The sequence below is a fragment of the Petaurus breviceps genome, unplaced genomic scaffold, assembly GCF_028583685.1.
Source record: "Petaurus breviceps papuanus isolate PSGF00001 unplaced genomic scaffold, PetGlider_PUasm1.0 178, whole genome shotgun sequence".
NCBI classification, from domain to species: Eukaryota; Metazoa; Chordata; class Mammalia; order Diprotodontia; family Petauridae; genus Petaurus; species Petaurus breviceps.
In genome coordinates, this window is record NW_027185777.1 from 26612225 (window position 1) to 26625767 (window position 13543).

At 34.0% G+C, this 13543-nt stretch overlaps 1 protein-coding gene across 20 annotated transcripts in view; it reads left to right on the top strand.

The window, feature by feature from the left end:
* The window catches only part of CREM (cAMP responsive element modulator), an 84118-nt gene that overhangs the window by 60829 nt on the left and 9746 nt on the right, over positions 1–13543 (top strand). For 10 of the 20 annotated variants that reach the window (XM_069086505.1, XM_069086512.1, XM_069086509.1 and 7 more), the window contains one exon: positions 2781–2969. The exons of 6 other annotated variants lie outside the window; for them this stretch is intronic. In XM_069086505.1, coding sequence (XP_068942606.1) covers positions 2781–2969 — 189 coding nt within the window. Of the gene's footprint in view, positions 1–2780; positions 2970–7915; positions 8045–8557; positions 8774–8959; positions 9053–13543 lie in introns of those variants that run through there. 4 more of the 20 variants (XM_069086515.1, XM_069086522.1, XM_069086516.1 and 1 more) reach the window with 4 other exon arrangements.

Sequence of the window (13543 nt, forward strand, 5' to 3'; positions counted from 1 at the left end):
TATATAGCTTTTTCTTATGCCAGATAAAAATATGTAAACACAATCAACAGATGAAATAATACTATTTAGCCATCCTTAATGTCTATTTATAATAGAGATATTTGATAGGTAAATGAAAGAGAAAAATTCCTAAGAAACTAATTCTTGATATACTTTTCTTCTTGGAGGTAGTGTACCAGGGAAGTACTGGTTTGAAAATCATTGGGAATAAATGAGATCACTGAAAAAAGGAGGAAGGAGATATATGTTACTTAATTTCAAGCTTGTTGGTAACATTTACTAGAACAGCAGTTTAATTGGAAGTTTGTTGTAATGTAGGATTTTGGAAGAAGTCACATGAAGTCATAACAACCTTACCATAGTAGTTATTTCAAGAAAAGAATAAAGGCCTAAATGCTCTAAAGGGTAAAAGTATACCGTGTTGTTTTATACTTACATTGTGTTTTTGAGATTTTGGAACTAATTTGAAATGTTTACAACCTATATTAATTGATCAACCCCATGATGTGTTAAACCCATCAAATTTCAAATATTTTAGTATTAGTATATTAATTATCCTTTTCTACATTTGTATTCTTTATAAAAGGTTTTTTCTGCTATTTGTGAACTATGTAGAACCCACATGTTGCTTACTATTGATTGCTTGTTTTCTGTATCTTTGGCAAATATAACATTTTTTTATCATGCATACATGAAATTCTAATTCCAAAAATGATAATTTTTTAAAAGAACTAAGTCATTTATACTTTTCAAATCTTTACCCCAGTTTCTAAAAAGTTGGATCTGTTCATTATTAAATTTGAATGCATTTCACTTTAACCCTGATGTCATGTAGAAAGTCACAATTTGAATTGCAGAATATATGTAGTATTTGTATTGGTAAACCTTCATTATCCAAAACTTACTGACACTGCACATTGAGAAGGGGAAATCACAAAACAAGTTTTTTTCAAGAATTTAGAGGGAAAACAAACTTCTGGCTGTATTCTGGGGTCAGTATACATTTAGTCCAACCTCCTACCCCTTCCATTCTGTAGACCTTTACACTGAAAAGCAGTGTTCAGAATGATGATCTTGAAGCACAATACAGACCTGACTCATCAAATCATCAGTATAGTCTTTAGGTAGGAAAAGTGGACTAAAGTGTTTTGGAAAGATTTCCAACAAGTATTGAAACAAAAAGACTTAATTTGAAAATTCTTTGAACAAAAATACAAGCACGTTTCCCAAGTATTCTGGTTAATTAGATTTTTATAATGTTCCAAGTCAACATTGAATCCAAGATGGATATTTAATTCATCTTCCTTGCTAAATGTATTCAGTGACATTTTGTTAATCATTTTATAAGAATTTCTTTAGCTCTTCTCATTTTGTTGTCTTAAATTAGGCCCATTGGTATCCTAAAATTTAGGAAACTTTTCCCAAAACTCTTACTTGCCATTCTGTAATTACCAGAGCCTTCCGGTTGAAAAATTTATCTGGATGTTTATTTGGAATTCCACCCCCACCTCCCAACCCCAGTATATGAATCCTTAAATAAAAGGTCATTTTACTTAGCTTCTACTAAGAATGAAAGGTTGAAATTGACTGACAACTATGCTGAATGTGTTGTTTTAAATAGCATTGTTACATTATTATACTTAAATTGAATTCCATGTATTTGTTATTATATTATTTTTCTAGCATTTTATTTTGGTCTTCATTATAAAGTGTAGTTGGCTATTGTAGGTTTTTAATTAACGGACCTGCCTTCTCCTCCCCTCCCGCCCCCAAAAAAAGATGCTTTATTATACTTATGCCCATACCTTAGTCCTAAAACATGGCTTTTAATCCTAATGCTCTCCCCCACCCCCTGTAAAAAAAAATGTCAAAAATGTATTTTAATTTGGTTGTTGAAGAAGGCTGATACTGTTTTATCTTTTTAACATTAGGATATTACTAAAAATGTGAATATAAACCTTAGTATTTTTAAGAAGGTGGTATTTTGTCTAAAACATTACATTCTCCTGTCAGGCATAGGAGGGATAAAACTAAACAGTGTTTAGAGTCTGTCTCTGAAATATTTGAAGATTTTTAAAAGAGTTATATATCCTAGAATACTCTTTAAAATCATATTTGAGAGAATTAAAGTTTTGTTTTCTTTTTTATGGATTCAGATAGAACAAAGCATAGATTCATTACTCAGTAGTAGAAACATTCAGTTAAAAATTTGAGTTTCTAGCAGCAGATACACTTAATAAATATAATATATATGTATGTATATAGTTTTTTGCAATTAAAAGTGCCTCAGTGAAATTAGAAGATCTAAAAGCTGTAAGGGAGCCCCTGGTGGTCATTTTGGACCATTCTAAAAGACTCTAATCATTAATAATTCCAGACAAATGGAGAAAACAGTATGGTGGCAGCAAATTCAGTGGGTACTGTGAAAGATTTTGGCTATATGCCTCTTTCAAGTGCCTTGCAAAAGAACTGTTGGCCAGCAAGATGATAGATTAATCACTTGATCTAAAGCCTCTTTAATCCCAAACTTCCTCTTATCCCACCTCCAAAAGAGGCATTATAAAGTTAGTGCTTTAAGTGCTACTTAAGAGAAATATCCTGTGACTAACTTGATCCTCACCTCATGAAGAGAATGCTACCAGAAGGCAAAGAATCCATGGTGATTTGAGAAATAGAAAGCCACCTGAGAATAAAAATTTTCAAGTGTGTTTTTTCCATTACAGGATTATTAAGTATGATTTTTCAGAGTTGCTAATATTTCTTTTCTTTTTTCTGTTAAGTTGCTATAGCCCAAGGTGGAACAATCCAGATTTCTAATCCAGGATCTGATGGTGTTCAGGGACTACAGACATTAACAATGACAAATTCAGGAGCTCCTCCACCAGGTGCTACAATTGTACAGTATGCAGCACAATCAGCTGATGGCACACAGCAGTTCTTTGTACCAGGCAGCCAGGTTGTTGTCCAAGGTATATTTTATTAATACAATAAGTTTAGATAGTTTTAAATGACTGACACCATTTCATGGTGGTGTGGCTTTTCAAATGCCATTAGTAGTTTTCTGTTAGCCACTTAACAAGGAAGAAAGCTGAGGAAGATATAATATCTTAGTCCATCAAACAGCCGTTTACATAAATTGCTTAATTCCCACTAAGTAGTAAAATTTTGTGAACATTTAGAAAAATTGTAAAGTTACAATAAAACAACGTCCAAATTCTATTGAGTTACTCCATTAAATAAATATCCATAATTCCTGGGCCACAAATATATTATGTAATGGATTTCTAGAAGTTCCTAGTCTCTTAGGGATAAGAACTTGATCTTTATTACATGTCTTTTAGGATAAATTTAGCCTAATCGTAGTCAAATGGTTGAGGTGGACTTTTTCCCCTACCATGGTACTACTCTCAAATTGTCACTAGGTGATTTCAAAACAAAAGCAGAATACACTTGTCCTTCACGTTATGGAATAATAAATTATCAATTTTCTCTCTGGTGAGTTTGATACTCATTAGGGCCAGCCTTGAAGAAAGGAAGACCTAGGTTTAAACCCTGCCTGTGCTACATATTAGCTTTGTGACTGTGGGCAAGTCAACCTCTCAGTGTCTCTAAGAACACTAAGTTTCAGATAAATTGCTAATCTACTTAAGTGGAGGGAGTTTCCACATGGGGAGTTCCTTAAACCAATGAAATGACAGGTCTAGCTTAGACCTTCCCAATTCCCTTCCCCCCCCCCCCACACCTCTTGATGAATAAAATGAACCCATAATTATGCAATAATTCCATGCTATTAGAATGACCAGACAGCTTGATAGACTTTCAGTTATAAATTATTTTAATCATTTTGTTCAGTTAAATGAGTTATGTTCTTAAGGGCATTCAGCATTAATTAGTCAACTAAGAGTGCTGTGTATGTTATTTTATGTGAAGTGATACAACTTTTTAAGATCCCAAGCTTCATTTGTCTTCTTGAACTCATTGTCTATATTTATGGCACAGTTTTGAAGGTTGTGAGGCTCAGCTCTTTAGTCTGTTGTTGCAACAATAGGAAACAGCAACTTACAGCAGACACATAACATGAAAATGCTTGCTTTTTCCTTTTAGATGCTTTGCCCAAGATATAGCTAATCTAGAACATAAAGTATTTGAAGAACTGTTACTAATGTTCATTTGTGTGAGAAAGATACCTAATATTTCATAGGTAGCATATCCCTAATCCTTGGTCAGAATTTTTTCCTAATGTAAAAGAAAATTTGTTTTATTTGACTCTTAGTGTAAATTTTATATAGGGTGAAGTTATAATGTCTGATGTGATGAACAATAACTTCCTCCTTATTGCAACCTCTCATTCTTTGCCTTAGCTTTTTCAAAAAGCACTAAGTTTTTTTCTGGACAAAGTACAAAACTGCCAAGAGAAAAGTTTATGATTGAGTATTCTAAATGTTGATCAAAAGTCAGTTTTGTCCTTCTTCCAGCAGTAGAGTCAAGAACCCTCCAGATATGTCATCACTTTCCCACCCAGTCCTGCTATTCTGTCAGTAAATGATGATGATAATGGTAATTATAATTATGATGATGATGATAAATAAGATTTACATAGCGCTTAAAGGATTGCAATGCGCTTTACTTATATTCTCTCATTTGATCCTCACAACCCTGTTGTTGTCCCCATTTTACAGAAAAGAAAACTGAGGCTGAAAGAGGTTAAGTGACTTGTCCAGGATCATACAGCTAGTAAGTGTCCAAGGCAGGATTCGAATTCAGGTTCTCCTGAACACAAGGCCAATACACTATCCACTATGCTTGGTCCAGACTGGAACTAGGTTCCTGGGGAATTGGTTTTAAACTCTCCCTTAGAAGAATACAATAATAGCATTATTTTTAGTAAAAAAAAAAAAAGCCACACCAAAAAGTAGTAAATTTTTAATAGAATATTGGGGCATTAGGAAACTTGAAATCTAGTGCTGACTCTGCTACCTATTTTCTGATATTGAAGGAAAGTATTTTTTAAACCACTTTTAGCCTTGGTTTCCTCATCTGTAAATGAGAAGACTGCATGAGATGATTCTAAAACCCCTAAAATTTGGTTACTGTACATCAGGCCTACTCCTATATCATGGAGGCTTTAGGATCTTCCCAGTGATTCAGGTCTACTCAGGATGGAAGCAGAGGCATATTGTGGTTATTCCCTGGGCAATATGAAGTGTACTTAACTTTGCTAGATTCAGTCTTTCAGATCTTCATCTAACTTCCCAGGGAAACTTCAGATACCTGATATTTAATTCAGAGCACTCAGCATTCATTCAGGGATACATATGTCATTTCTGTCCTAACACCAACTTGATTACTTATAAAAACTCAGTTTACTTTTTAAAATTTGTTTCCTTATTTGTAAAATGGTGAAAATTATGCTTTCCTTGAAGTATGTTATACTTTAATATTATTGTGATATCATAATATATAACTTTGTGAGCTCTTAAGAAATAAGACTGGTGTAAACCCATTGTTGGTAGGACAAGAATTTTTATTTTGATTTGATTTTCCACACGTGGAGATTAGTTGCACTAAACCATCTGTGCCTGGCCTTACCATCTCTCATATTCATTCACTGACCACAAATTTGTTAAATACCCACTATATGCTAGGCTATTCTAGGAGCTGAAGATATGAATACAGAAATGAAATGGTCCCCAATCTTAGGGAGCTTGCAGCAACTTTTAATTGCTTAAAACTACCGTAAGGTTTTTCCCTGTATTAAGGGAAAACACAGCGAACCCCAGGATAAATAAATTCCAAAATACCAAGTAAGGTCAAAGAAATTGCATTGAGAGGGCAGTAGCAGGGGCCAAGGACTAGGAGGGGGAAGGGGAGATATACAGACATGGCCTTTGACTTGAGTTGTCAGAGGAGCAGAGAAGGTTATGAGAGAGAGGTCAAGAGGGAGACTCATTCCATATTGGGAGGGGGGCAGCATGGGCATGGAGGCAGGAGAGGGAGTATGCATGTGACAAAGAGCAGTGTGCTGCTATTAATAACCTTGTAGAGGTAGGCTAGGGCCACGTTGTAAAGGGCTTTAAATGCCAAATGGAAGAGTGTGTATTTTGTCCTAGAAGCAATTGGAAGCCACTGGCACACCTTCAGCAGAGAAGTAACATGATGGCGAGACCTGTGTTTTAAGAATATCAATTTGACAGCTACGTGGAGGATGGATTGGAGACCGGAGAGGTTGGAGGCAGGGAGACCAATTAGGAGGCTATTAAAATAGTCCAGGTGAGAGGTGATGAGGGTCTGATCTGGCATAGTGGAGACGAGAGTGGCGTGTCTTGGCTGGCACTGTGGGAGATAATTGATGGTCGAGGGGGGGAAAGCATTTATACAAATGTGTACTATATATAGATTTGTTTGTTTCTTGTCCACACTTGTATTCTCTTGGTGCAACAAACTCTTGGTGAGCAAACTCCCTCTGTTATTGAAGATTGGTGACCATGCGGCAGTTTTCAGTCTCTTCAGAGAGTTGCCTGGGGCAGTAAGAGATTAGGTGACCTGCCCAGGGTGATGCAACTGGTAGGTGTGAGAGACGGCACTTGAAGCCGGGTCTTCATGACTTTTTGAGGCCAGCTCTCTATATTAGGCTATATTAAGCCACTATATTAGGTTTCCTTTCAATCCGTATGTTATGAGTTTACTAATAGAACACTCAGTCAGCAAGCTTTTGTTAAGTGCCTCCTACTTGTCTGGTTGTATGCCACCCCCCACATCCTCCACACCTGGGATAAAAATACAGATGCAAAGAATGAGATGGTTCCCACTTCAGGGAGCTTAAATGCTGTCAGGGTAGGAAACATGGGCACATGAAAGATAGAAAGTAAATGAAGGAGGGGTAGAATTTTACAGTTTTAATAAAACCAAAAATTGTTATGGAGTGTTTTGATATTTGAACTAAAATTTGATAACCATAATTATCACTGTTGTCTGTGTTCAGAATCCCTAATGTAATTTCAGGTGAGGCAAGATGAACCATACTTACAAAATCCCTATCATAGTGATATTTAATCTTAAAGATCCACTCTTATGATTAATTGTTGCGTGTTTGAGATCCAAGCTTCTCAAAGAACTAAGCCTGCAGAATGCAGGGTCATAGAGTTACTACTGAATTGGTATAAGCCTTCCAGTATGGACCTGGCAAAGCCCTTCATTCCCACTGTCATCTAAGGACCAGTTTAGCTAAATTCTGCAGAGCCAGGTTGGAAATGGGGTGATTTTTTTGGTCATAGCAACTCTGAAGAACTAGCATTTGAATAAAAGGGGTTATGTTGTCAGTAGAGGATGTACCCATGCCAAAGATGTCATGGATCTTTAGAGTACTAAAATATAATGTTGAATATTTCTGGCACAATAAATAACTTCAAAACTAAAAGCAATTAGCGTATTCCACCAATAAAGTCAGCAGATAGTCTTAATCATGTCAGCATAGAAGGCTCTGACTAATTGTTATGTCAAAAAATGTTCCCTTTGCAGTACAGAAAATCACAATCTTTTGTTCTTTTTTTGACTCCTTTTTCTTAAACTTTTCATTCCCCCAAACTTTAAATCTATAAGTTAGAGTTAGTACACCAACTAAGAAAAACAAATGTATTTTTAGGTTTCATAAAAGTTTGTATCAAAATTTTCAGCAAAGAAAAACATAGAAATAACATTAAAATGGTTTTAATTCTTTAAGCTAGTGTAGCTGACATTTTCCTTGAATTTATTTTCTTTGAGTTGTTAGAGCCAATTTTATTAGTAGAATTTGGAAGAAAATGGGAGTCAGTCTCATTAGTAAGGACTTTCATAAGGCTACTGTTGCAATGCGCTATTCAGTGATGAAGTAAATTGATGACATTGATAGGCCAGTGATGTCAGTGTGATGTCAGTACTCCTATTTGTCATCCTGTACATGCTGCTAGTTTGGAACATATTCTGTTCAACTGTGTTAGAAGAACAAGAAAATTCTGTAAGCAGGAGCTAGCTGAACTGATCATGGCTGTAACTGGAGAGGACACAGGTAGGAATTTTACATAGGAGTTTTCAAAATAAATTCTGAATAATGAATTTAAGAAAAGATAAAATATTCAGGAATGTCTAGGTACTATTCAAGAATAGGAATTTTAGAATTGTAAGCAGAAAGAAATCTTGCCTTTTCTATCTTCTAACCACTATAACATTGAAATGTAATTGTACAATGCAGTTTATCATTTTATTGCTTGCTTAGTGCAGTCTTTTTTTTTCTTTTACGAATATTCAGTTAGATTTCTGCTCAGCAGGAATAAACTATCATGTCACTTTATTGCAACCTGTTGTGAGTTTAGCCTAACAACCAGTGAAAAGCATGCACAGCATGGGAAGTGAAAATAAGACTTGGAAATAATTATACTGAAGCATAAGAATATAGCACAAAACAGAAGAGAAAAAGCTGTCATTCTCATGGTCTTCTGCCTGTGTGTTTCTTTCCTCCTCTGTTTGAAAATGGTTTGTTCCTCAGCTAATTGAGTTCAAAAGGCTGACGTCATTAGATTTCCTGGAATCATGTTTCAGTAGGGAAGTGGAAAAGTTAAACTCCAAACAAGATACACATTGACGTCAGCTCCGAGTCATGCTCTGAGTTAGTCAGTTCCTTTCTGCTTTGTCAAATGCTTTGGCTAGATAGTCTTAAGTGGTTCACTTTCTTCATCTACAAGGCTGCTTGTTAACCTGAATAGACAAAAAAGCTTTACTTTATTTCTTTTCTTTCAAGGTAAGTATCTGCTTTAAAGCAGAAATGCTTGTATGAGCAAGAGAGCAGGAGATAATGTAGCAAGCTTATATGGTAAAGTTGAGAATCCTTTCAAGAAGAGAGCCTATGCACGTGCCTTATGAGGAGGGAACTATATATAGATTAAGTTTATCTTCTCTTAAACAGCCATATAAGAACTTACTGATACTGGGGTGCTCTCTAGTGTTCAGTGAGGGAAATACTTTGTGTTGGTTTTGGGTTTGTTCCCTGTTTTTTATAGAACTACCTGCCTTTGAGAAGGTATTTATTCAGTTTTTAAAAATATTTTTGATATATTAATCTTGAAAAATCAACTTGCTAACTTATTTAAACAAAAATTGACTTGGATAAAACATTGAATGTTTAATATTGGCTTTTTAAAACCCCACAATGTGACTAGAATGAGTTGATTGTGAAGAATGACTTAACATTGATTTAACACCTCACAGTCCTTTTAGCTCAGTTCATTTCTAGAATAGTAGCATGTATTATATTTTATTTTAGGATATACATTGCTTTAGGTTTTTTAAAAATATGCCAACTATCAGTAGAACCTGAATAAAATTTATTTTCTATTTTTTTTTACTCTTTATCCTCAATGCTTTTTTATTGGATTGTAATTTAAAGTTGTGAATCCTAGGTTGAAGAAGCTTTTATTAGAAATTTAGTTTTCCTTGATGTACTTGAAAACAATTAGTCGTGAGTATAATCATAACTCTCTAACATGTAATATAATTCACAAATTTAAAATTATTTGTTTATTTCTCATATTAATAATTGGTGTTGCTTTCACTGATTCCATTTAACTTCTCATGTGGGCTGTGGGCATAACAGAATCATAATGAAAAACAAGAAAAAATATGGTGTAAAAATACAATAAGAAGAGTCACAGATATATGGTAGTTGGAAATTTGCTTAAAAATAAATTGAACAAACTTTCATTTTTGCATTGCATAGCAGCTATTTTAAAATTTAAATTTCACATAATCAGATTGATATACTAATGGTAGCATTTTATGTTTACCAGAAAGCAGTAATCTGGGCAGTACTGTTATGAAGGAGAACATCCTATTTCCAAAGTCAGCTTTTCAAGTGAAATTTATTATGCCTCAGATAATATGATTTCCAGTTTTAAAATGTTAAATTGCTGAAAATTACCAACCATTATTATATGCATATATATACAAATATATATGTATATGTACTTATGTCTGTATATACATGTTCTATATGGTACCCATGCTGTAGCTGTCAGTGATGACCTTTGCCCAACCAGAACAGATCTTGATCTTCTTTGCCACTTGACGATGTAGTCTTAGAGAGTTAGTTCCTTGGAGCACTGAATAAGTGACTTGCCCATGACTGTACCACTGGTTGTGGTACAAGATTTGATTACAGGGCTTCAGGGCCCTGAGCCCAGCTGTCTAACCACTGTGCCTCACTGTTTCTTCACATGAAACATTTTCATTAAGAAAATGTTATTTATTATTAGTAAAATTTACACATTGCATAAGACATATAGAAAATGGAATTTTTGAAAGATGCTATCATTCTAAAGCAGAAGTTCTTCCTTTTTTGTGTCATGGCCCCCTTTTGCAGTCTGGTGAAGCCTTTAGCTCTGAATATTTTTAAACTCACAAAATTCATAAGATTACAAAAGATCAATTATGTTGAAATGCAGCTGTACATTTTTTTAAAAAATAAGGTCTTAATCCCTGGTTAAGACTCCCTGTTCTAAAGAGTTGAGGCATATTTTCTGTTCATGTTTTGGAGTATTTTTGGAAGATATTACTGAGCTTACACTGGTGTATTAAAACAATTTCTTTAGCATTTTATATAACTTTGAATAGCAACACTAGTAATGGACATTTTTCATATTTTTATTTCAGTGGTTGAAAGTGCTTTTTAATTTTATAGCTCCTTATTTAATAAGTACTTCATGAATATAAAGCCAAACAGATAAGAAAATATCTTTTTAATAACTTCCTGTTAGCCTTTAAAATGTTTTAAAACATTTAATTGATTTGTTTTTAAACATCTAATTGAAATATTTTCAAGTTGGATTAACTGATTAAACATTTTCATGTTACAGTGACTTGGTTCGTGGGCCAGATGTCGTGGGAATCTTGGTTAGAGATGATTCTTTAGGAATTTACTAGAGAGTCAGTAAATACTCATTTTTAGTAACAACAAATTAGTCATCTTAGAAATCTTTCAGAATGTACCTTTTTGACATTTTATGTTTTTCCTTTTTTCCTATAATGTTTGCCTTGTAGATTATTGTGTGTTCTGCTTATTTTATTTATTAGTTGGTCTTCTGTGATTCTTAACTTTCTTAGTCATTTTAAAAGTGATCTTAAATGATAAAAAAAAAGATGATCCACATAACCTTTGTATATTCTCATTCTTTTGTTAAATTGACTAACAGTATATTATGGATAAAATAAAGTAATTTGACAATAATTTCCTTTAAAGAAATTGAGTTCAATATTAATTATTCCTTATCCTATATGCCCTGAAGGGAAAATTTTTGAGAGAAACTTATTATTATATTCTCTACACCACAATTTGGTAGATTTTCTTTGAGAGTTTACAATAAGAAACATTAGATTAAAGATCCAAGTTAAGAGTTAAGGAAACATTGGAAAATACAATTTGAATTTTATGTATGACTATAGTATATATACATATCTGTCTTGTCAAGTAAGGTTATGAGAAAAACATACAAGTTCATTTTTTTAATGTCAGGAATTGGGTGTTAGGTAACGCTAGTAATCAGAGGTCTTCGGCTTCTAAAATTCATTTAGGATAATCCATGATCTTAGGGAATGGTTTGAGAAAAGCAAAGCCTCCAAAGAAGGCTAATTTCTGTAAGATACAGACTCTTTAGCCACTTGTGCTTTCCATGGAATTTACTGATATTATTAAGAAAGTCTGTACATTTTCCCAAAGATTCTTCTTAAAAATTACTTTATGAAATAGCAGTGGGAAGAAGCCAGAAATTCTGCATTCACTAGCGTTTGTCAATTTGAAGGGGGGGTTAGTTTTTGCTTATTTGGAAATGACCTGTATAGAGAATATTTTCGTATACATGTTAAACACCTATTTTTCTTTTTCATATAGATGCTCAGTTATATCACAACAAAAAACTCTTTAACAAAAAATTTTTTTCAAGCCTCAACTGATTGGAGTTGGGGGTCAATTTTTATTTCATTGGTGTTTGGAACTTGTGCTATCCACAAGTAGAAATAGGCAAATTGTCTAATTTATAATCTCGAAGAATTTCTTAGGGTTCTAAGAAATTACATGACTTGTCCTTAACTACACAACTAATAGGTGTCAGATAATAAAATTTTAATCCTGTCTGCCTGACCCCAATTCTTGCCCTCTATTCTATATTATGCCCCTCTCCAACTGATCCTATATTAATGTAATGACCTATTCTACAAAATATTTGATATAGTAAAATTTATCACAGTAAAATAATTTGAGCACCTTTTAAAAGGTAGTTGAAAGTGGCAGATGTTGTTTTGTTAAGGGGATGGGAATACTATATTAATTTAGCTTATTTACATAGGTAAGCAGCCTTTCAATGGGTGGTGGTGAAAGATAGGAGTATTTTCAGCAAAGATAACAGAGTATACCTGAAGATTGCTTCTTTGAATTGTGGTCTATAGTACAAAAAGAAATAATTTCAAATATTGCAAAGTGAAAATGACGAATGAAAACCTTAGTTACATACTTTTGTGGGGTGGTGGAAAGAGTACTAAAGTAAAGAATGAATCTGAAGTTAGCGTGTTCCAGTTTGAGTTCTGGCTCTGTGCCAACATGGCAGAACACTGGGCAAATCATCATCCTTTCTGGCCCTGTGTAAAACAAAAGAATTGGAACTGATGATCAGTTCTTTAGCTGTAACATTCTGATTCTTTGTTTTACTTAAAGAATTGATTTTCTAGATCCCCTCAAAACAGAGGTTTTCTTTTAGGATGTAAGACCCCTGAGAGTAAGGGAATATTTTGCTTTTTGTATTCTTAGCACCTGGCACATAGTAGGTACTTCATTCAATACATGTTGCCTGATTCTCTCTCTCTCTCTTTTTTTTTTTTTTTTTTTTTTTGCTTTTCTGAGGGCAGTTGGGGTTAAGGGACTTGTCCAAAGTCACACGGCTAGTAATTGTGTCAGGTGTCAGGCTGGATTTAAACTCAGGTCCTCCGGACTCCAGGGCTAGTGCTCCCTTCACTGCACCACCTAGCTGCCTCCATTCATTCCTTCTTACATACTTTCCTAATCTTGATCATACTATTCTCCTGATGGAAACCACCAGTCAGTATTTTTTGACAGACCATTTTATGTGAAACAGTATGCTAGATTTTTTGGGAGTCATCTTTATGAAGAAGATAATCATTGTCCCTATAGAATTTATTATCTAAATGAGAAGGCTATGTTATCTGGACTAGGGTTTAACAGCAATGGCACAGAGACTGAAGAGTAGTGTGATAATGTACATTGATAATGCCTTACAAAAAGTTCTTAAGGTGGCAGCTGTCCATACAGTCTACTATCTAGAACCATCTTTTGATTAGAAAGAGCAATGTATGTTGTAGTACAGATCATTTAACTATGGCACTTCTTACAGTTAAGTGTAACATATGAAAACTTTAAGAATAAGACTTATTTGAAATAAGTACTTAAAGTTTGACTAATGCATCTTAGGAATTGTGTGAAGAATCGAATAAAGAAATCTATGAAAGT